A 22,168-nucleotide genomic window follows, 5' to 3' on the forward strand; every position below is an offset into this window, starting at 1 on the left:
GTTCAATAGTTCGCTGAGTGTGCATCTGGGCATTTCAAACAAAGGCTGTTTCATTACGGTCATGAACAGAACCCATCGGATCGCAGATCTCAGCGTTATCGGCGTCTAAACTGACTGTGTTGATCTCAGCTGTTACTGTGCCTTCAGCTTCTCTATAGACTGAACCAAGTGTGTGTGCATTTACTTCAACAGAGACGTCGTCTAAAGCTTTCAGGACAGCATTACCGGTTACTGAATACTACCTAAATATTCCAAGCATTTTACAACTGCATCAACACAAAGCCTATTCAGTCCATTAGGTTTATTTATAGCTCCTCCTGGTGGAGGAACACAAACACAACTGTTGATTTCTTCAGGGTTCTTCATAATGAGGATCTGTTCTTCAGCGCCTCCTAGTGGAGTTTAAGATGCTAGCTATGGAGTGTGCATAAAGACCATATGAAATGGATGTGAAACAAACTCAGGCTGTGTTGACTCTGGAGATCTTCGTTGAGTTACCTGAGCTCTTCGGATCCGAGTCCAGGAGAACCAGTGCACATTAGTCGTGCCAGAAGTCGTGCCAGAACGCCTAGTGGTTTAAATGGAAAGTCCTTGATCAATTGGAATTTACTCTCATTATTTACTAGTTTTTCCCTTATAAATGTGTTGTATGCTCCATTCTATAGGCCTGTATGTATATATACTTGAGCTGTTGGAGAAAACATAAATCATGACACAAGTGAAAATTATAACAATACAATAAACTATAACTGTGTTTAAAAAACATCTTAAGTATTAAATGTGATTAAATGTCAGAATAACTGTGTATCAAATGTGTATCATAAACTAGAGTTGTGTGGGGTTTGAAAATATGCTTTATTTCTGTAATTCAGGCTAGGTGCCCCTAGTGTTGCAGAAACTACATACTTCTCCTTTAAGTTAGCACGGTAATTACGTGTGCTTACAGAGGTAAGAGGTTAGCAAGTCAGTCTCTTGTATTGCTACTGAAATTTTTGTATTGTGACATCCATAACAGTCTAGCACTGAAATTCCTCCATTGATATCAGCAATGCTTTTTTCTGTTAGTAACGATGTTATTACTGTTGATGTTAATATCATGAAATTAAGGTTTTGCTTAACAAGTGTCACTTTTCTTTTTTGTTTTCTTTTTTTACAAATGTGACTTTCAGGATTTACAGGCGGATTCATTGTGTTCTTCCTCATCATGTTCATGTTCTTAAATCTTTTTTTTTTTTTAAACTGAGTGTTCCTCAGAGGGGTCCAAGACCCCAGGACTTTTGTTGCACTTGAACCACGAATACACACATTTTTTTTTGAATGGAATTTAGGAGTTTTGTGGTTGAAATTTAAAAAGGTAACAAATCCTTCCCTCGCGAGTCAGTTTGACCCCCTTAGGAATGAATGGAATGTGAGGAATGCTTCAGTACACATAGAAAAACCTAAAAATGCTCAAACTTCAAACTTAAAAAATGCTAAAACTTTACCAAAAAATTATTTTATAATGTCTACATGTGTATCTGAATGCACACTGAAGAGACTTTAGGACCCAGAGGAACAGCTCATTTACTCCACATAGAGATATAAGCCCATCTAGAGTCATGAAATATCATCATTATATTATTACTTTCCACAAGAGGACAAAGACACACAATGTAAGATATTTTGAGCTGAATTAAAAGGGTTATGCATGAAATTGTGAGTTATTTTGACTTTAAGTTGAAAGTAATGTGCTTAAATTATTATTTATTGATTATTGATTAAATCTAGTAAATAAAAAAGAACAAAACATCTCCCCCCCCCCCAAAAAAAAGCATTAAAAAAGAAAGAAAAAAAAGATCAAAATGAAATAAGCTTTGTCCAAAAGCTTATTTCATTTTGATCTTTTTTTTCTTTCTTTTTTAATGCTTTTTTTTGGGGGGGGGGGGGGGGAGATGTTTTGTTCTTTTTTCCTCTGTTTTTTCCTCTTGTGGAAAAAACAAAAACAAGTATAATTTTAGGGCTTCGGGTTATTTTGACCGGCGTGGGAAGGATGAGGGTTAAGAACTTGTGAGGTGTGTTTAAAGTCTTTTTACAACATATATCACTGAGTTTGGGAGATGCTGGAGACAATGATGGTCATTTCAGCCCGTTTTAGTGTTGGTGAGGTACGATTTACAACCAGTCCCCTCCTCAAGAGTTAGATGTGCTTATTTTGTCTTCAACAAGTGACTCATAAGAAGACCAAAGGAGGGTCGGTGAAGTAGTCCAGAGTCTGTGAGAGCCACGATGATTTGAATTGTTCAGCACTGGAAGAAAGAAAGGCTCTGTCAGAAAGTAAAGTAATGAAAGGGGCGGCAGTGGCTCAGTGGTTCATGTAGATTGTCTACAAACCGGAAGGTTGGTGGTTCAATCCCCGGTTCCACCTGACCAAGTGTCGAGGTGTCCTTGAGCAAGACACCTAACCCCAGCTGCATGGCTGACACCGCCGTCGGTGTATGAATGAGTGAGTGAATGGGTGAATGTGAGGCAATATTGTAAAGCGCTTTGGTGGCCATTGGGTCTGTGAAAGCGCTATATAAATGCAGTCCATTTACCATTTACCATTGCTCACAGCTTTGATTCCCAGAGAATGCATGTATACCTACAACTAATGCAACACATACTTTGACTGCCAGGTCTGTTGCTCTGGATTAAAGCATCCGCACAAGTCCCACAGGTCTTCTGAGTGGTGAAGTGTTTGTGGGTACAGTAGGTGTACTTTCATGTTCATGCTTGCGTGAAGCCAGACAGAGGTTCAGTTTAATCAGTCTAAGTCCCAGAAGCAGCTGGAGTTTGATTGTGCTTCAGTGCCAATCACAGGTGGAGAAGGACCACAGCAGGGGTATATCACTCACCTCGCCCCGCGTCTCCTGCTGCGAACTCACACTGATTAACACACACACACACACACACACACACAGTGACATTCCTTAAAGGTCCGACTGAATCGCGAGTGTTCAGCTCTCAGTCCACAGTGATGATGTGCTCTCAGATAGTTTATCCCTCATGTCTCCCGAGTCCAGTGAAGACTAACTGCTGTTGAGCCTCTTCCAGTCATGATTAACCAGATGTTCAGTAGATTCAGGAGAAGACGCACATGATCCTCATCTGCCTGAGGAGCTTGATTCACCCAAACCGCTCTAGTCCTCGACCTGGGATCCATGTCTCCTGAGGATGTCAGAGCTCATGAGGCTTTTGAGGTCAAATAAATGTATAGAAAATGTGCTCTACTCATCATTTAATAAATAATAATAATTTAAATCCACTCAGAAAAGAGTTTTTTGTTCATATTTCCATTGGTTAGCCGTGGGCAGTCTCGAGGTGTGAAGAAGAAACTGAGCTGTGTTTAACTGAGAGAAGAGTCCAGATGTTTCATCTAGTGATCTGAGGGATGTTTAAACGAGGAGTTCACCTCAGAATGAACATTTCCTGATCATTTACTCTCCCCCCACCTCATCCAAGATGTTCATGTCTTTCTTTCTTCAGTGGAAAAGAAATTAAGGTTTTTGAAGAAAACACTCCAGGATGTTCCTCCATATAGTGACTTCAGTGGGGTCCAACGGGTCGAAGGTCCAAATTAAGCCGAGGAATAAGAGTCTTATCTAGACAAACCAGCGGACATTTTAGAACAAAATAAACATTTATATACTTTAACCACAAATGCTGGTCTTGCACTAGCTGTGATGATCCACACATTACATAATCACGCTGAAAGTTCACGCGGCACATCGCAGAGCTAGTGCGAGTTGAGCATTGATTAAAAAGTATATAAATGTTTATTTTTTTTGAAAATGAGCGATGGTTTTGCTAGATAAGACTCGGCTGGGACTGTACAGCTTCAGTGTTTCCTGTGGGATCAGCACTGGGCGACTGGTATCAGCTCATAATGGTGTCGACAGTGACACTGACATTGATTTGTAGTGGTTGAATGCTCCTCATCACTGTAATTGAGAAACACAGCTGCACATAATGGCTGATGCGTGAACTCTTCTCCTCCTTCACATCTGATGCCGTTTCAAAGGAAAGGAAATAAAGATTAATAATTAAATAAAGGAAAAGCCGGCGTGATCCACCTCACATCTTTAAGGATCTGTCAGGATTTCACTAAATGTTTTAGTCATAGACTGTCCCAAACTGATTGTTAGCAAAACATGTTAATATTCACTCATGCCCTGCGTTGGTGTGACTTAGCTAACTCTGGAAACTGACATGAAACATGAGGATTATGAGGTTAGATCAGATTTACCTCTGGTAATAATATGAGCGCCGGAACTGAACGAGCTCGTCTGCCGCGTCATTCCCACTCATTTAGCCTGATAATTCTATCACGAGGGGAAGTAAATCAGCCAATGGACCCATTAAGGATTAATCATTAGCTACGTTATGATTATGATTGACAGTTGATCTACAGGTGTGTTTGTAGTACAGACTGCTTCACATCTGCCATGTTCAGTCTCTGATCTTCTCCTTCTGTTTCTGCTCCATTAACACACAACTGACTTTGGCTCGTTCAAGAAGAGTTGAATGTCAAACCTTTATATGCCACGTTCTCCACTATAACTCCTGCTTTTGATTCCAGCTACAGATTAATGGGTTTCAGGGCGGTGCGACCACTGACTGGTGTGCTTGAGGGCCCGCCTCCACTACCTCACACTGGCCCCGCCTCCACTACCTCACACTGGACCCCGCCTCCACTACCTCACACTGGCCCCGCCTCCACTACCTCACACTGGACCCGCCTCCACTACCTCACACTGGACCCCGCCTCCACTACCTCACACTGGACCCGCCTCCATTTCCTCACACTGGACCCGCCTCCACTACCTCACACTGGACCCTGCCTCCACTACCTCACACTGGACCCCGCCTCCACTACCTCACACTGGACCCGCCTCCATTTCCTCACACTGGACCCGCCTCCACTACCTCACACTGGACCCTGCCTCCACTACCTCACACTGGGCCCACCGCCACTACCTCACACTGGACCCGCCTCCACTACCTCACACTGGACCCGCCTCCATTTCCTCACACTGGACCCGCCTCCATTTCCTCACACTGGACCCCGCCTCCACTACCTCACACTGGACCCTGCCTCCACTACCTCACACTGGGCCCACCGCCACTACCTCACACTGGACCCGCCTCCACTACCTCACACTGGACCCGCCTCCATTTCCTCACACTGGACCCGCCTCCATTTCCTCACACTGGACCCGCCTCCACTACCTCACACTGGACCCTGCCTCCACTACCTCACACTGGGCCCACCGCCACTACCTCACACTGGACCCGCCTCCACTACCTCACACTGGACCCGCCTCCATTTCCTCACACTGGACCCGCCTCCATTTCCTCACACTGGACCCCGCCTCCACTACCTCACACTGGACCCCGCCTCCACTACCTCACACTGGACCCGCCTCCACTACCTCACACAGGGCCCGCCTCCACTACCTCACACTGGGCCCGCCTCCACTACCTCACACTGGGCCCTGCCTCAACTACCTCACACTGGGCCCCGCCTCCACTACCTCACACTGGGCCCCGCCTCCACTACCTCAAAATAAATGAAATGAAAGATCAAACCTGTCCACCCTGTTAGGGTAAAATATAAATATTGTCTATGAATGTAACTTACTTTCTCACAAACGCATAATTTTACATTTTTGTTTTTGTTTTCAGATACAAATGCCTAAAAGGTGTTTTTGTTCTTTTTTTTTTTGTATTGCATTATTGATAATCCAGTAAACTTTAATTGTCACTGAATTATTAGTATGTTTTTGCTGATTTTATGAAATTATTCAACAACAAAAAAAGAAAAGAAAAAGCTAAACAGGATGGACAACATAAAGTCAGGGTGGAGAAGTGGTATGAAGAATGGATGGATGGATGATTTCCTCACATACAACCACTAACATTATTACTTGAGTTTGAACTGGATTCAGATGATTAACAATATGCAAAATATTGCCAAAGAACTTTAAATGCACTACTTCTTCAACTTTAAACATAAATTACTTTCACAATCACTGTTCACTCTCAGTGTCCATCAGGCACGGCGCCAGGATTCCAGTGTTGGAGGGGCCAGACCAATTGTGGGTGGGCCTTAAATTAAAAACGTTATCAAATCATTGTTTAACCTAATAAACATGACTGACTAATAACCTGTAATATTATCTGTGCTTACATAAGAGAGATTTTAATAGCTTGATGCTCTTTAAATATTTTGCTGCATTTTAAAAGGTTTCTGAGCGTAGGCCGGCCTCTCCGCGATCGCTCTGCTTGGTTCTGACCAATGAAGCGCGCTTTGGAATCTCCATTACGCATCCGATCCCGAACCTCTCAAACTGAACTAGCGCAGAAACATCAAAATACACATAACCAGCTTTTTAGAACTGTTTTGAAAACTCGACTGGTGTTGGTGACGTTAGGGTTAGGGTTAGGGTTAGGTGAGCTTGATTAAATAAATGCTTCGTTTATAAAATAGGGAGGACGTCTTAAAGGTACAATATGTAAGATTTTTGCATTAAAATATCCCATAATCTCAAGGCCAGTGTTGTATATTTTGTTAAGTTGATTACTTACAATATCCCAAATGTTTCCAACTATTTTTAAATTGTGAGAAAATTGCGATTTTAACCAAGGAAACGGGGCGTTAGAGCAGGGGGAGCTGGGAGTCGCCAGTCAATGGCGTCATATCCGCGTTACCCTCGGTTTCCGCTCGTACTGCGTGGAGTCCTGGACAAATGCAGAAGTTGTAGTTGTAGCGTCTATCAAGCAACACACGTTAGCTTGTTTCGTGCAGTCGTTATGGAACACAATTATTCTTTACCGAGTGCAGCTGGTTCTGTCGACAAAGCTGCTTAATTTTATATTTTCCACATGTAGCATTCGGTAATAGTTATGTTTATGTAAGGGAAGTATTATTGCTTTAGATTTGTGTTTAGTTTATTGACATTGTTTATCACATCTGGTGTTTATGGCCATGTAAATAAATATAGTGTGGCGAGCAGGACGAGGCCGAGGGCCGGGAGAGAGCGGCACGAGGCCGAGGGCCGTGATTACTGATGAGCGACGCGCCGGTCTCGGATCTCCACGGAGGAGCGGAAGCATAAAGGAGGAGCGCCGACAGTGGAGAGCGAGAGAGGACAGGCCTGGACTTGTGTTGTGTTGTATTGTGACAGCAGTCGTCCGTGAGGGGCTGCTGTCTTTCACTTTTGTTTTGTATTTGTTTTATTTTTATCATTAAAATGTGTCATGAATGTTCGCCGGTTCCCGCCTCCTTCTTCCCATAACATCTGAACTTCGTTACATATACGTAACATGTGTTATACATAAAGATTAGTCAGTATTTTGGCAAATGATGTGGGTATGTTCAAATGTACTTTTACAACAATTGTTTAGAACACGCAAAACTGCGCCGCGTTATCACAACAATGCATTCGACAAATACAGTAACATCTATGATAACCAATTTAATTAAACTGTAACAAAATTCTAATTCAAGGAAGGAAGAGGACGGGGTCGGCTTGCGGAGCTGTGGGAGTATTTATTTATAAATGAAAGAAAAACAACAACATAAAGTCGCACACACAGCGCTGTAGCAGCAAAGTCCAAAGTCCAATGTAACAGCGATCCCGCACTCGCGCTCTCAGCCCACAGATCTCCGCGTGTCTCTCTCCATGAATGAGGTTTCCCCGTCCCTTATGTGCGATCTCTCCACGCCAATCACTGAAACAAGACACAGGTGTTTGTCATTTGCACTTGACCCACTTACGCCGCACCTGTCTCCCGATCGAAAAATGACAGTTCCCATCATTCCACGCTCCTTCACATCGCCATCAAGCTACGCCGTTGTTGTTGTTTGGAATGTAGCGCCCTCTAGCGGGAGAACATCTTGCATATTGTACCTTTAAGCCATAGATATCCATATAAAGGCTAGATGTCTTAAGGCGGAGTCACTTCCGGCATCACCGGCGGCCATCTTACCACAGGGAAGCTGTGAATTAAGGTGAGTGAGCAGCACGCACACAAATCCTCTTATCTCGCTGAAATCTTGACGGATTTACAAACGGTTTGGTTTCTTACAAACGTTATTAAAGTGGCTATAATTCTTTCATATGGAAGCCCATTGTTATAATTATTCATATGTATGCAGTATAATAGCTACATCTCTGACGTTTATAACAAACCAAACCGTTTGAAAATCGGTAGAAAATTGAGCAAGTTATGGTTATTTAAAAGTACATGCACCTTGTTACGAGTGAGCGAGCAACCTGTGGTAAGATGGCTGCCGTGTGCGGACGTCGGCCTCCATTGGCCAGCAGCACGCACGAGACATCTTTATTATATGATATCTATGCCTTTAAGCTATGAAACTTTAAAAAACAAAACATTTAGACTATTTTAACACAAATTATGAGCTTATTTGATGATTTTTCATAATTCTTGACTAAATTAAAATATCTTAAAAGTTTTGTATTATTTTTGTGAAGAAAAGTTTTGGGTGGGCCTGTTGAGAAAAACCATAACGCCGTGCCTAGTGTCCACTCTGTCCAACTGGGATTTTTTACATTTTTATTTTCATGAAACTGGGCTACACAGGCCTGTGGATATAGGAAAAATAGTGATATATGGTGCTAGTTCAAAATCAACTTCAATATGCCTAGAATTAAAATGTTGTTTATGACTAAGACAGGTTTGAAATTCATATTGTTCAACATTTTAAGGCACTAAGATCTTGATTTTTACTGGGGACACCGAATCCCAGGAATGATTGTTAAAGTTCTCAGCTGAAAGAGAACCGTAGTGTTCTGTTGATTAAACTACACACACACACACACACACGCTCGCTCTCTCTCTCTCTCTCTCTCTCTCTCTCTCTCTCTCTCTCACACACACACACACGTGTGATCAGTTTGGAGTTTTGTGTTTTATACCTCACACTTTTTTATCATGTATTTTAAATTAAAAAAATAAATAAAAACAAGTATATAGTAAGTAGATTGAGGATTAAAAGTATTATTATTTGCGTCTGTGAATATGAATTGAACGTTCCTGAAGAAAGTTTTGTTCTCGTAGTTGTCCCGTTGTTCTCAAGTCCCGCCTCTGCTCTGACTAGCCAATCCGGTCAGCTGGAGCACCGCACGAGCCACCTGTGATTGGACAGTCGAGACGTCATTCATACAGACGTGGCAACCAAAACAAACAGTGACGTGGAGGTAATCCGGGTCGACAAACGAACGCGATTGGCTGATCCTCCCTCGCGCTCCTGCGGAAGCACCGAAGGCGGAAGTAACAGCACAGATATGCTAGATATGTTTACACGCAGTGGATTTGTGAATAAATGATCGTTTCCCAGCCATTCCCGGTTTAAGCAGCTGTTTTTCGTGATTTCGCACAAGAATGGAGGTTAGTCGCTGAAGTTTAGACACTTAAAGCTGCTGTAGAAGCTGTGTATAGATTGATTTAAACGAACAATTATCATTAATGCATGCAAATGAGTCTTATTGTTGATCAGCTAAATGTGTTAAAAGTTAGTGACCTGAACAGAAATAGTTTTAACCATTAGTAATGAAGAGTGAGGGAATGAATGGTATTTACATGATGCCTCTATATGGCAATCCCATAGTATGACATGAGGATGACTAACTTACATCTATATTATAGAGCAGTGTTGACATTGCTGTGTAAGATACCTCAGCTTCTCGTGGACTGTGATCCTGCATAGAATAAAACTACAATCATAATTAACACAGGGATTGTAGGATTGTCTTACTAACGCTTTACACCTGCAGCAGGACGCGAGCGCCGAGGCCGTGACGTCACAGCATGACGCGAACGCCGAGTCCGTGACGTCACCTGCAGGACAGACAGGCAAATCCAAGGTGAGATCCTTCATTGAGTGACACTTCCACCATTCATATTGTGTTTGATTGAAAATGAAACTTTAATAAAGTTCATCATCAGCTATGATTTACCTGTACAGTTCTAGAAGCTCAGGAAGTCTTTTTTTTTAACTTGTAAAAGCTCATCTGTGCTAAGCAGCTATTGTTTAGTAGTATTGTCAGAGGCGGACAGAGTACACAGCTTCATTACTTGAGTAAAAGTACAGATACCCCTTGCTAAATTTTACTCAAGTACAAGTAAAAGTACTACAGTCAGATGTCTACTTAAGTAAAAGTACTAAAGTACTTGAGTATCAAGTGTACAAGAGTACATTTTCTAAATATTGCATTACTACTGCCACAGTGCTTACATTGGTAAACACAGCAAACACTTGAAGCAAAAACTATCATTAACTTGTTCAGAAAATTGAAATAGTCTGGCGAGGTGGGGCCATGCTATATTTTTTTTCCCAGGATGGTAGGGGAAGACTCATGAATATTCATTAGGGAAGTCATCCCTGATTGGTCTGATGACCTACCCCTAAACCTACCCGTCACTGGGGTTAAGACCAATCAGGGATGACTTCCCTAATGAATATTCATGAGTCTTCCCCTACCATCCTGGGAAAAAAAATACCCCCGGGATGGACCTGCTGCGTCTTCATCCATTGTTTCGTCTCTTATCTAAATCTGACCATGGAGTTGACTTTGGCGGAAAGCTGAAGGTGATTGCTGATAGGCTGTCCCAATCAGTGGCGCCTGCACAATCCAATCACATTTGAGAGGGAAACAACAAATTGAGGGTTTCCGAGATGTTCTGAGAGATCTTTGTTCCTTTTTTTTTTTGAAGAAGAAGTAACGGGTACTCATAGTTATGGATAGAAATGTAGTGGAGTAAAGAGTACAATATTTGCCTCTCAAATGTACTTGAGTAAAGTCATGAGTACTCCCCAAAAATGATACTTGAGTAAAGTACAGATCCCTCAAAATTGTACTTAAGTACTGTACTCAAGTAAATGTACTCAGTTACTGTCCGGCTCTGAGTATTGTTAGACGGTATTGACTTGACTGGTGAAAAAAAAAGAAGAAAAAAACCCCCAATAATAAGCATATTTGAAACACTTTCCGAAAACAAACTACATGTTTAAAGTTGAAATGCTAATGTCTATTTTAGGTTATTGCTTTGTATATTTATGTACATATTTGTATGCGTTTCATTGATGATAAATAATAATAATTCATTTTATTTGTGGGCACCTTTCAAGACACTCAAGGACACCTTACAATAATAAAATACATAATTAAACAGAGGAAAAAAACAACAACACAATAAACAATAATACAAAAAATCAATAACATAACTAAAATCAATCAGGATAGGCTAATCTAAAAAAAAAGAGTTTTAAGACGTTATTTAAAAATTGAAAGACTAAGACTATTACGTATATCTTGAGGTAAAGTATTCCAAATCGCTGGAGCAACACAGCTAAAGGCTCTACTTCCCGTGGTAGTCAAACGCACAGATTATGCTAGATTATGAAGAGCCTTATAAGTAAAAAGTTAAATCTTGAATTGAATACGAGATCTGATTGGAAGGCAGTGAAGGTGCCCTAAAGCTGGAGTGTTCGTGTAATGACCCGAGCTGCTGAACTCTGAACCATCTGAAGTGTATGAGTACGTGTCTGTGAAACACCACTGAGCAGAGAGTTACAGTAGTCAGTTCGAGAGGTAACTAGTGCACGCAGGAGGACAGCAGTGCCATTAACAGAGAGAGATGGTCGAAGATGATTCATATTTGGCAGATAGTAATATGCGGACCGTGTAATATTGTGTACATGTGCCTCGAAACACAGAGTACTGTCAGGGATGACTCCCAGACTCTTGACCTGAGAAGAAGGAAAGATAACAGAGTTGTCGATAGTAAGTGTAAAACTTCCACAATTACGCAGTTTTGATTTATTACCTACTAATACAATTTTCGCTTAACTTTGAGAAAATTGCATGTAAACCATGATTTAATTTCAGAAAGACAAAGCAAAAGAGAGGAAGACGGTAATACTGAACTAGGCTTTGAAGATGTATAGAGCTGGGTGTCATCTGCGAATTTCTATTAAATTTACGGAAGATCTGTCCTGGAGGCAGTAAATACACAATAAACAGAAGAGGGCCCAAGACTGAGCCTTGAGGTACACCACTGGATGATAATATGATGATAATACTACTAATAAAATAAAAATCCAGAGGAAAGTCTTATTTTATTCTTATTGGAGGCTAATTATAAATATATAGGAGAGAAATAATCTGAAGAAAATTTTGTAAAAAAAAAAAATATATGTATAGAACACAAAAGAATATAAAGGAATGTTTTTGTCTGTTCAATGAAAGTCAATGGGGTCCAAAAGCTTGAAACTTGTGCATTTATTGACTTTGACTGAATGTACAGTAACAGCTGAAACATGATTCAGACCCGTTAGTCTGTGTTCGGCTGAGGAGACCCGACTCAGGAGAGAGGTAGTGACGGACTGTGCTCTTCTCTGTACAGCTGGACTCACTGTCTAAAGAAGATCTGATAAAGTTCGCAAAGAAACAGATGGTGGCAATGCAGAAGATGAAGTCAAAATGTGCAGGTACGATTATAAAAGTTGCTTCTTAATTGTAAAAACATATACATTTGTAAAATCAGAATATTGTACATTTTTCAATTTTTAATTTTTCGTTTTTAAAATCAGATTTAGAGAAGGAGGTGCTGAAGCGGCCTGCGTCCGGCACAGAGGATCCCTCCGTTATCCAGGTCAGTCAATCATCTGGGCAAATGCACACTTCTGGATATTAAGCAGGAGTGTCAGTAGATTATAATTCACACCGTTTTTGGAAATTAATGAAGATTTATTTATTGTTTAACGCGTTAATTGTGTCATCATTTGTTATATCCAGCAAAGTAAACCATCAGATTAAAGGGTGATTCTCACAAAACTGTTTTTTCAGAAAGCTGTTTTCAGGGTCAATTTAGGTTTCTATCAAAAAAAAAAAAAGGACACCAAATAACCACATGATACAAGAGTCCATATAATTGATAAGTTTATGAACACCGTGACCGGATCCTACAGGACAGTAGTCCTCCGACTAGCTACGAAGAACAGTTATTGATTGTAGAGTTTCGACTCCTCTGAGGAGATTGTTTTATTTTAAGTGTAGATTAATTTCAAATGTGTAGCTTTAGAATTCTTTGGAAAATTTGTCTTAAATTGTTTAGTTTCTGTTTTAAAATAATAACTCTAGTATGGTTTTTGACCATGAAAAGAGCCAAAGAAGCTGGTGTGGTGTTAACAGAAACAGACATGTGTAATATTATATACTGTGTTTTTATGATGTATTTCTGCTCAGCCACACTGGACATCAACCACACGGCATACGCTAATAAGTTTTCATATACTGTCTACTTTCTATGAATGGCTGTTCTATCTAATGACGTATTAGACCGATCATAAATGAACGGAGAACAGACCTCTTTCCAGTTAGTAAACCTGGGGATGTCTTCTGTGGGCGGAGCTTAGGTGGAGGCAGAACGATTCCTCTGGCCGCTTCACTAACGCTAGTTAGCAAGTTTTGTTAGCTTGTTTTTTAACAATGACTGGAGAAAATCAGATTTTATCTTAATGTGTAAGGTCACTCACTGTCCAGGACCGCGATTGTTATTTGCAAAAGTTCATTTTAACGGACGGAACCAGATTGGCCGACCCGTACACACTCGATGATGGACGATCTTACAGGATTACCTTGGTCGAGTGGCCTGACATCTACACCTGAAAGAGAAACTGAGGACGTATGAATCTTTAGATGCCTGTAACTATATGTGCTGAATGGTCACGTTCAAGACTTGTGTGGTTCGATCCGCAGATCTGCCTAGCCAGCGCCAAGGCCAGAAGACGACCATGTAAAGAGTGACATTACAGTGCCATTTTAATGATGTAAATATTCTCTATAAATAAAAATTCCAGATACAGCAAATGACTTTTTGAACTTTATGTATTTGATTATTCTTTCTTACCAGGTTCTTCAGAAAGTCTAGTCACAATCAATCACAACAATGTATACAATCATAGATGATTCTCAAATAATCAACACAACACAACACGATGACATTTAATTATAATAATATATAAAATATAATAATATATTTTAAGCTCATTATTATGTAGCCGAATCTGTGCTGGTTCTGTGCCGCCTCCAGTTTTCCCTTTGTTTGCCTCCAGCTAATGCCGTGACGTGGTTGTGACGTCGGCGCTAAAGGGGTCTATACGAGCGCTGTGAGCTCGGTAGTTCTCAGCGCCGTCACAACAACAAGCGTGTCTTACTTCAGAGTTCCTACTGGCTGTGCGAACGCAACAGGGAAGCACCCTGGTGGCTCCTGCCTATAACTGAGTTCTTAGAACTACCCGGTGCAAAAGCCTCTTTAAGACTATACTACACTTACAAACCATCCTCACGTCAGCCGTTCCACCAGCACACTTGAGCCGAGAGATCCAGGCCAAATCATGCTGAAGTGTGACCCTTCCTTAAAGTGCTGAGAAGCATTCGGCCTGACGGTGGGAAAGCAACTGGGCTAAAACAATAGATTCTGTACAGTTAGGAGACCCTGCAAAGTATTGATATGTTTGCACATCAAAATGATCCGTAGCAAGAATGCGTCTCAGTGTTTCGGTTCATGATTCCAACAGGAGCTGAGCGAGCGGATGAGCGCTGTGCTGCAGGAGAAGGCCGAGAGTCAACAGAGCCTCGCATTACTGCGCAGAGAACATGAGGAGTTCAAGAAACAAGCACAGGTAACTTTAATTCAGCCTGTGAGCTTCATGTGTTCTTTCGGTAACAGAACATTTAAAGGTGCAGTGTGTAAGTTTTAGCGGCATCTAGTGGTGAGGTTGTGAATTGCACCGAACTGAAGTTACGGTGGCCGACAGGAAGTGATGTCGTCGTCTGAGACAGCAGAGAGTAGCCAGTTAAACAATGAGGTTTCTTTACAAAGAAAAATTAAGAAATTAGGTTTACTTTATTATTCAGTAAAACGATATTGCAATTATTATTGTCACTTGTTCATCATTGTGTCAGTGTTTTATCCACTGACTTTAGCTCGCTTCTTTGCACGAAGAACAACATAGTGACGAAACGCGGTTGTCCGCTCAGGGCCACCGTAGAAACATGTCGATGTAAGCGGACCCGCGGTGTGTGCAGAGAGAAATGACTCATTCTAAGCTAATAAAAACATAACGGTTCATTATGTAAGGTCTTTATACACCACTGAAAACATACTTATGTATATTATATTTCATTTCTGTCAACAGATCCTCCTAAATATTACACACTGCACCTTTAAAATAGCATGAAATCCACTGTAAAGAAGCAATGACTTTATTTTAAATATATTTACAGGAAACAGAGGGAAGATTAGCAGCTCTTCAGGAGGAACTAGACTTGAAGAACAGAGAGTGTACTGAAATGCAGAGAAGCACAGCCGAGCTCACTGCTGGCTTTAAGGCAGCCTGTACTGAATACGAGTCCAAGATATCTCAAACTCAAGAGGAGCTGCTGGAAGCCAAGCAGCAGTGGACGGCCGCGACCGAAGCGCTCCGAGAGTCCCACCAGATGAGCCTCACCGAGTCCCAGCAGGAGGTGGAGAATCTGCAGAGGGAGATGGAGAGGCTGGGCAAGCAGTACGAGGACGAGCTGCGATACCTGGAGGAGCAGATGGAGCTGAACGCCGCAGACTTCGAGAGGGAGCGGGAGCGCCTGCTTCTGCTTCAGGACGAGCTCTCGGAGCAGCTGGCGCTGAAGGAGGGGTTCCTGCAGGACGTTCAGGAGGAAGAGGAGGACAGCCATCGAGCAGCGCCTCCGGAGCCGTCGGCGGACTCCTCGGCCTCGGACGACTCCAGCGACGAGGAAGGCGGGCTGAAACTAGCCCTGGAGGATTTGCAGGCTCAAAACATGATGTTTCAAGAAGAGCTCGTGTTTCTTAGAAATGTGAAGGTGGAGCTGGAGTCTGAGCTGAAGCAGGTCAGAGAGGAGTTCACTGTGGAGAAGGAAGAACTGGAGTTCACAATCAATGAGCTTCAGATGAGCAAAGACAGCGGTGAAGCGTCTGTGGGCAAAAGCCGAGAGGCACGCCGCATCTCCAATGAAGACGTCCGAACCTTAGAAGAGTCCCACAACAAAGACTCAAGGGAACTGGAAGCTTGCTTTAGCTCCCGTGCTGAAAGAGATCAGCCAGAACACGCTGTCGACGCGCCGCAAGACAGATGCTCGCCTCCTCCTGAAGATGAGAGCATGATCACACATAATAATCTCAGAGAGAGAACAGAGCACTTTATAAAGCAATACAGAGCCATGAAGGAGCAAACCGTGTCCTCGGTCCAGGGTCTGCAGGAGGAACTTGAGAGCATCTTCCAGGAGAGGGACAGTTTGTTAGGGCACATTAATGCAGAGGACATGCCGGACCACGCAGGCAAGATGTCTTTCGAGGACCTAAGGAACAAAACGGGAGAAATCCTGGGGAATCTACAACACAAGGAGACTCTTGTGCTAGAGTTCATGGCATCCGAACCGGAACGTGAACACAAGGAGACTCTTGTGCTAGAGTTCGAGGAGAAACTGAAGTTCATGGCATGTGAATCAGAACGTGAACACAAGGCTCAGCTCGCGCAGGTCAGTACGCTGGAGAACCGGCTTCTGTCGGTGAGCGTGGAAAAGGACGAGCGTATAAACCTCCTCGAGGAGGAGCTCTCTGCTCTTCAATCCAGACAGGAGGAGTGTCAAGACACCATCAAACTTCTCCAGGCTCAGATCGTGGGCCTGTCGGAAGAGGGAAACACCCTTCGGCGAGACAAGGACGCTAGTCAGGAGCATCTTTCTGAGGTTCGGAGCCACATCGCTGAAATCCTCAAGCAGAGTTTCTCTGAGACGGAGCCTGATGGCACGTCGGACGTCTCTACGCTTATAAACCATCTCTTGAGTAAATCTCAGGAGGAGAAGGCACTCCTGACCCAGCAGTGTGATGAAAGCCTAGAGCGGTTGACGGCTGAGCTGGAGAGCGCGAGGCAGTCGGCGGAGGAGCGTCAGGAGCGCGTGGACGAGCTCCTCCGCGAGAAGCACCTGCTGAAGGCCAGTCTGGAGGATGTGCTGCTGGATACAGAGGGACTGCAGAAGGACCTGAGTGAAATACAAGCCATGAATGAAAAGCTGAGGGCAGAAAACCTCAGCCTGCTCACTCAAGTTGCTGACTTGAGCCAGAGTTCAGAGGAAAAAGAGCCGGCGGATGAAACGGACGCACAAGTCCACGAGGCCAACGAGCTCCAACAGGTTCTTGCTGACAAAGACACTCTAATATCTCAGCTCAAAGAAGAACTTGGTCTCCTACAGGTATTGTGTGTTTGTAATGCTGGCTAAAATGTTTTCTTGTTTCCGGACAAGACCTTATCTATAAGCAGATCATACAACGTACCAACGTCCCTAAAGAATAGCAGAGTAGAGTTACAAGAGAGACCAGACAGAAAATCGGAAAAGTCGGAATTGCGAGAAATAAAGTCAGGATTGTGCGAAAATAAAGTAGGAATTGCGTGAAATAAAGTCGGAATTGCGAGAAATCAGGATTGTGTGAAATAAAGGGCCCTATATTAACGATCTAAGCGCATGGTCTAAAGCGCAGGGTGCAAGTTCACTTTGGGCGTGTCTGAATCCACTTTTGCTAGTTTAACGACAGGACAAATGGTCGGTGCTCCCGGTGCATAGTCTAAAAGGGCTTTCCCTTTTCTCTTAATGAGGAATGGGTGTGTTTTGGTATTACGTGCGTTAAACCAATCAGAGTTTCATCTCCCATTGCCTTTAAATGCCAGTTGCGCTCGCGCCATGGCGGATTCGCTATTTACATGACGGAATTTGATAGTGGAAAGACCGAACGCGTCTCCAGAGTGCAAACGGAACTGCTCGTGCGCGAGGTAAAAGCCCGCAAGCAGAACATCTGCGAGACAAGCCGGATTCACCATATCTTTATGTACAGTAGCAAAAAACTGAAATGACTTGACTTGAAATGGCTGAAGCTAGCAAAAAACACTTGCGTAGCGCTTAGCGCTGCATTGCGCCGGGTGTAAGATAGGGCCCTAAGTCTGATTGCGAGAAATAAAGTCAGGATTGCAAGACATTATGTTAGAATCGTGTGAAATAAATTCGGAATTGCAAGATATAGGTTAAACTCTGAATTGCATAAAGTTGGAATTGCGAGAAATAAAGTCGGAATTGCAAATTATCAACTGAATTGTTTAAAATAAAGCCAGAATTGCGAATTATAATCTCTGAATTGCGAGAAATAAAGTCAGGCTAGTCTGAGAAAAGAAGACAGAATTGTGAGATAAAAAGTCACAATTATCTTCATATTTTTTCCTCGTTGGCATAAACAAGGTTCCATAAAAAATACGTAACTTTTTTAAAAGTTTTTTTAAATTACTCTACAGAATTACTCTAGAATTTGTAACAATGTCATCTTACTTTTCTTTCCTTCGATTGTCACTTTTCAGACGTGCAAAGAGTCATCGGTGTCTGATGAAAATGAGCAAATGAAAGCGCTATCTCATGAAATAGGTATGTTCGTTCATGTTACACTCTTGACTCCATGAGCCTTCGTGCCTGAACCGTTTCCCTTTACATTCTCGATGACTCTTCTGTTGTGTAGAAATGCTGAAGAAAGCAAGCAAAGATAAGGAGGAACGCATGAACAAAATCAAAGCTGTTGCTGTGAAGGCTAAGAAGGAGCTGGACACCAGCAAGAAAGAGGTGGGTGGTGTCACGTCCCTCTCCGAGCCGCGGCCAGGGCTGTTCACTGAGCTTGTGTCTGTGCCTCTCCGAGCCGCGGTCAGGGCTGTTCACTGAGCTTGTGTCTGTGCCTCTCCGAGCCGCGGTCAGGGCTGTTCACTGAGCTTGTGTCTGTGCCTCTCCGAGCCGCGGTCAGGGCTGTTCACTGAGCTTGTGTCTGTCCCTCCCCGAGCCGCGGTCAGGGCTGTTCACTGAGCTTGTGTCTGTGCCTCTCCGAGCCGCGGTCAGGGCTGTTCACTGAGCTTGTGTCTGTCCCTCCCCGAGCCGCGGTCAGGGCTGTTCACTGAGCTTGTGTCTGTCCCTCCCCGAGCCGCGGTCAGGGCTGTTCACTGAGCTTGTGTCTGTGCCTCTCCGAGCCGCGGTCAGGGCTGTTCACTGAGCTTGTGTCTGTGCCTCCCCGAGCCGCGGTCAGGGCTGTTCACTGAGCTTGTGTCTGTCCCTCCCCGAGTGTCCCTCCCCGAGCCGCGGTCAGGGCTGTTCACTGAGCTTGTGTCTGTGCCTCCCCGAGCCGCGGTCAGGGCTGTTCACTGAGCTTGTGTCTGTGCCTCTGCGAGCCGCGGTCAGGGCTGTTCACTGAGCTTGTGTCTGTGCCTCTCCGAGCCGCGGCCAGGGCTGTTCACTGAGCTTGTGTCTGTGCCTCTCCGAGCCGCGGTCAGGGCTGTTCACTGAGCTTGTGTCTGTGCCTCTCCGAGCCGCGGTCAGGGCTGTTCACTGAGCTTGTGTCTGTGCCTCTCCGAGCCGCGGTCAGGGCTGTTCACTGAGCTTGTGTCTGTCCCTCCCCGAGCCGCGGTCAGGGCTGTTCACTGAGCTTGTGTCTGTGCCTCTCCGAGCCGCGGTCAGGGCTGTTCACTGAGCTTGTGTCTGTCCCTCCCCGAGCCGCGGTCAGGGCTGTTCACTGAGCTTGTGTCTGTCCCTCCCCGAGCCGCGGTCAGGGCTGTTCACTGAGCTTGTGTCTGTGCCTCCCCGAGCCGCGGTCAGGGCTGTTCACTGAGCTTGTGTCTGTCCCTCCCCGAGTGTCCCTCCCCGAGCCGCGGTCAGGGCTGTTCACTGAGCTTGTGTCTGTGCCTCCCCGAGCCGCGGTCAGGGCTGTTCACTGAGCTTGTGTCTGTGCCTCTGCGAGCCGCGGTCAGGGCTGTTCACTGAGCTTGTGTCTGTGCCTCTGCGAGCCGCGGTCAGGGCTGTTCACTGAGCTTGTGTCTGTGCCTCTGCGAGCCGCGGTCAGGGCTGTTCACTGAGCTTGTGTCTGTGCCTCCAGGCCGGCGCTCTGAGAGAGGAGGTGGAGCAGCTGAAGGCGGAGCGAGACCGGCTGGCAAGATCCGTCAAGGACATCATCCACGGAGCAGAGCACTATAAGGTTCTCATCCCTCCAGTTATAGTGTCTGATGAGATCTACTAGTGTACAAATAACCCGTGCACTTCTGAATCATGTATTTGCAGAATCTGCTGGTGGACTATGACAAGCAGACGGAGCTGCTGGAACAGGCCAATCAACACAATGAGGATCTAACCAGACGTCTCCAGAACGCAGATCAGCAGGTACTTCAGTAACACCCATCCATCATGTGAAAGCAAGTGTGTGTTAGAGACTGGAGATTTAGTGTTACAAATAAACTCTGTGAAATGTCCATAGTTAAAGGGATAGTTCACTTTGAAATAAAATTTTGGTATGTTTTAGCTTACCTCAAGGGCATCCAAGATGTAGGTGTCTTTGTTTCCGCAGTAGTTTCAATTTTGATATTTTTAGGTCAAACCGTTCTTGTCTGTCAGTCATATAATACAGGTCTATGGTCACTGTCTCAAAGAGCATGCACAGAGTCCAAATTAAAACAATTCCCAGTCGTCCAAATTAAACAATTCCCCATCGTAAGTACACATTGATGGCCTAAGACACGAAACGAGCGGTTTGTGTGAGAAAACGAACAGTATTTATATCGTTTTTACCTCTTGAACACAGCCGCGTCCAAATGATCTAAGGGCGCGGGCGGGTATAGATAGATACACTAGACGTCGCCTTGGCTACTGCAGTTCATTGGAACGAAACCGTAGCCAAGCGACATCTAGTGTATATATTTCGTTAGAGCCTGGTGAGACTTCAGCACAGTTTCATGTTGTGTCGAGCCTTCTTAGTGTTTTAAAAATAGCGTTTAAAAAAAAGTGCCCCATTCACTCCCATTCACAAGGCATTAACCTAAAATGAAAATACGGTCAAACTTAAAAGTGGTATTTCCATTCTAATCATGCTTTTACACGAAAGTTTGCCTCGGGTAGATGTAGCATCTTGGCGAGAGTTACGCTTTAGCTGTGAGTGTGTAAGCAAGAGAAGGGTTGGGATGAGCAGTAAGAGTTCCTCTGTAGTGACTGTCTCTCGTGTCGTTCCCTCAGCACGAGCTGCTGTCGTCGGAGCGAGCGGATCTGGCGGCCCGTGTGGAGTCTCTGCAGAGCACCGTCACACAGCTGGAGGCGCAGGCGCTGGAGATGCAGAAGCTGAAGAGTGCGCTGGAGCGAGACGTGGAGGCGGACCGGCTGCTGAGAGAGCAGAAGACTAAGGTACAGTTGAGCGTCTCCTACAGCAAACGCTGGCCCACTGATGCGGCCCTCAGGGTTTACAGAGACTGAAGTCCTTGAAAACAGCTATATTTATGACATTTATGAATAAGTACTTGAAAAGTGCTTGAATTATTGAAAGACACTATATACATGTATACATATACAGATGAAACTCTGTTTGAATGAGGACAGCGATATCTTTGTCATGTTATCCTTTCACTGGTGTAGGTGATTTCATATGACGGACTTGAGGGAACGAGGGAACTGCATTTCTGGATTACCTTTTTTAGAATTTGAAAGAAATTAAAGATATTGTTTGATAAGTGAGATCTCTGATTTTATTCCTTGAAAACCAAAAACAGTAGTGCTGGAAAGTGCTGGAATGTCATTTTACAGTGTCTGTACGAACACCGATCTCACTTTATACATGCGCACTGTTATCGTAACAGGAATGTTTTCTGTTCTTTTCCATTGAAGTTTTAAAGGTGTGTGTGTGTGTGTGTGTGTGTGTGTGTGTGTGTGTGTGTGTGTGTGTGTGTGTGTGTGTTACTCCAGGACCATCATTCTGCAGTCAAGGAGGTGGAGGAGCTCCAAGCTCAGCTCAGCAAACACAAACACCAGCTCCAGCAAACGGCTCAGGAGCTCGAGCAGCTGAGAAAGGCATGTTCACCAAACACAACTGATCACAGTGTGGCTGTCGTGCCCAGACTGAGAGGCCCACAGATGGACAGATAAACTATATAATGAGAGTACACTGTTATTATTATTTTAGGACGGCTTCTGACATTTGTCTGAACACCAGTGCCCAGTTAGTCATGGTTGTGTCTGATCTCCTGCTCTGTAGGGCGCTCAGCAGA

General features: G+C 44.0%; 1 protein-coding gene across 7 annotated transcripts in view; it reads left to right on the plus strand.

Annotated features, from left to right (window-relative positions):
- The first annotated feature begins 9,286 nt into the window (after positions 1-9,286).
- gcc2 (GRIP and coiled-coil domain containing 2) overlaps positions 9,287-22,168 on the plus strand; it is a 23,864-nt gene continuing 10,982 nt past the window's right edge. For 3 of the 7 annotated variants that reach the window (XR_014030323.1, XR_014030324.1, XM_081368198.1), the window contains exons 1-13: positions 9,291-9,432; positions 9,819-9,908; positions 12,451-12,535; positions 12,638-12,699; positions 14,627-14,731; positions 15,336-17,318; positions 18,470-18,533; positions 18,625-18,725; positions 20,020-20,118; positions 20,202-20,300; positions 21,147-21,311; positions 21,867-21,971; positions 22,156-22,168. The exon at positions 22,156-22,168 is cut by the window's right edge and continues 150 nt beyond it. Coding sequence is in view for 5 of the 7 variants with exons in the window: in XM_081368198.1 (XP_081224324.1) it covers positions 9,427-9,432; positions 9,819-9,908; positions 12,451-12,535; positions 12,638-12,699; positions 14,627-14,731; positions 15,336-17,318; positions 18,470-18,533; positions 18,625-18,725; positions 20,020-20,118; positions 20,202-20,300; positions 21,147-21,311; positions 21,867-21,971; positions 22,156-22,168 (2,977 nt within the window). In the remaining 2 variants the exon portion in view is untranslated. Of the gene's footprint in view, positions 9,467-9,818; positions 9,909-12,373; positions 12,536-12,637; positions 12,700-14,626; positions 14,732-15,335; positions 17,319-18,469; positions 18,534-18,624; positions 18,726-20,019; positions 20,119-20,201; positions 20,301-21,146; positions 21,312-21,866; positions 21,972-22,155 lie in introns of all 7 variants that reach the window. The other 4 variants (XM_081368197.1, XM_081368199.1, XM_081368200.1 and 1 more) reach the window with 4 other exon arrangements.

This window comes from Scardinius erythrophthalmus (assembly GCF_964197995.2).
Source record: "Scardinius erythrophthalmus genome assembly, chromosome: 6".
Classification (NCBI taxonomy): domain Eukaryota; kingdom Metazoa; phylum Chordata; class Actinopteri; order Cypriniformes; family Leuciscidae; genus Scardinius; species Scardinius erythrophthalmus.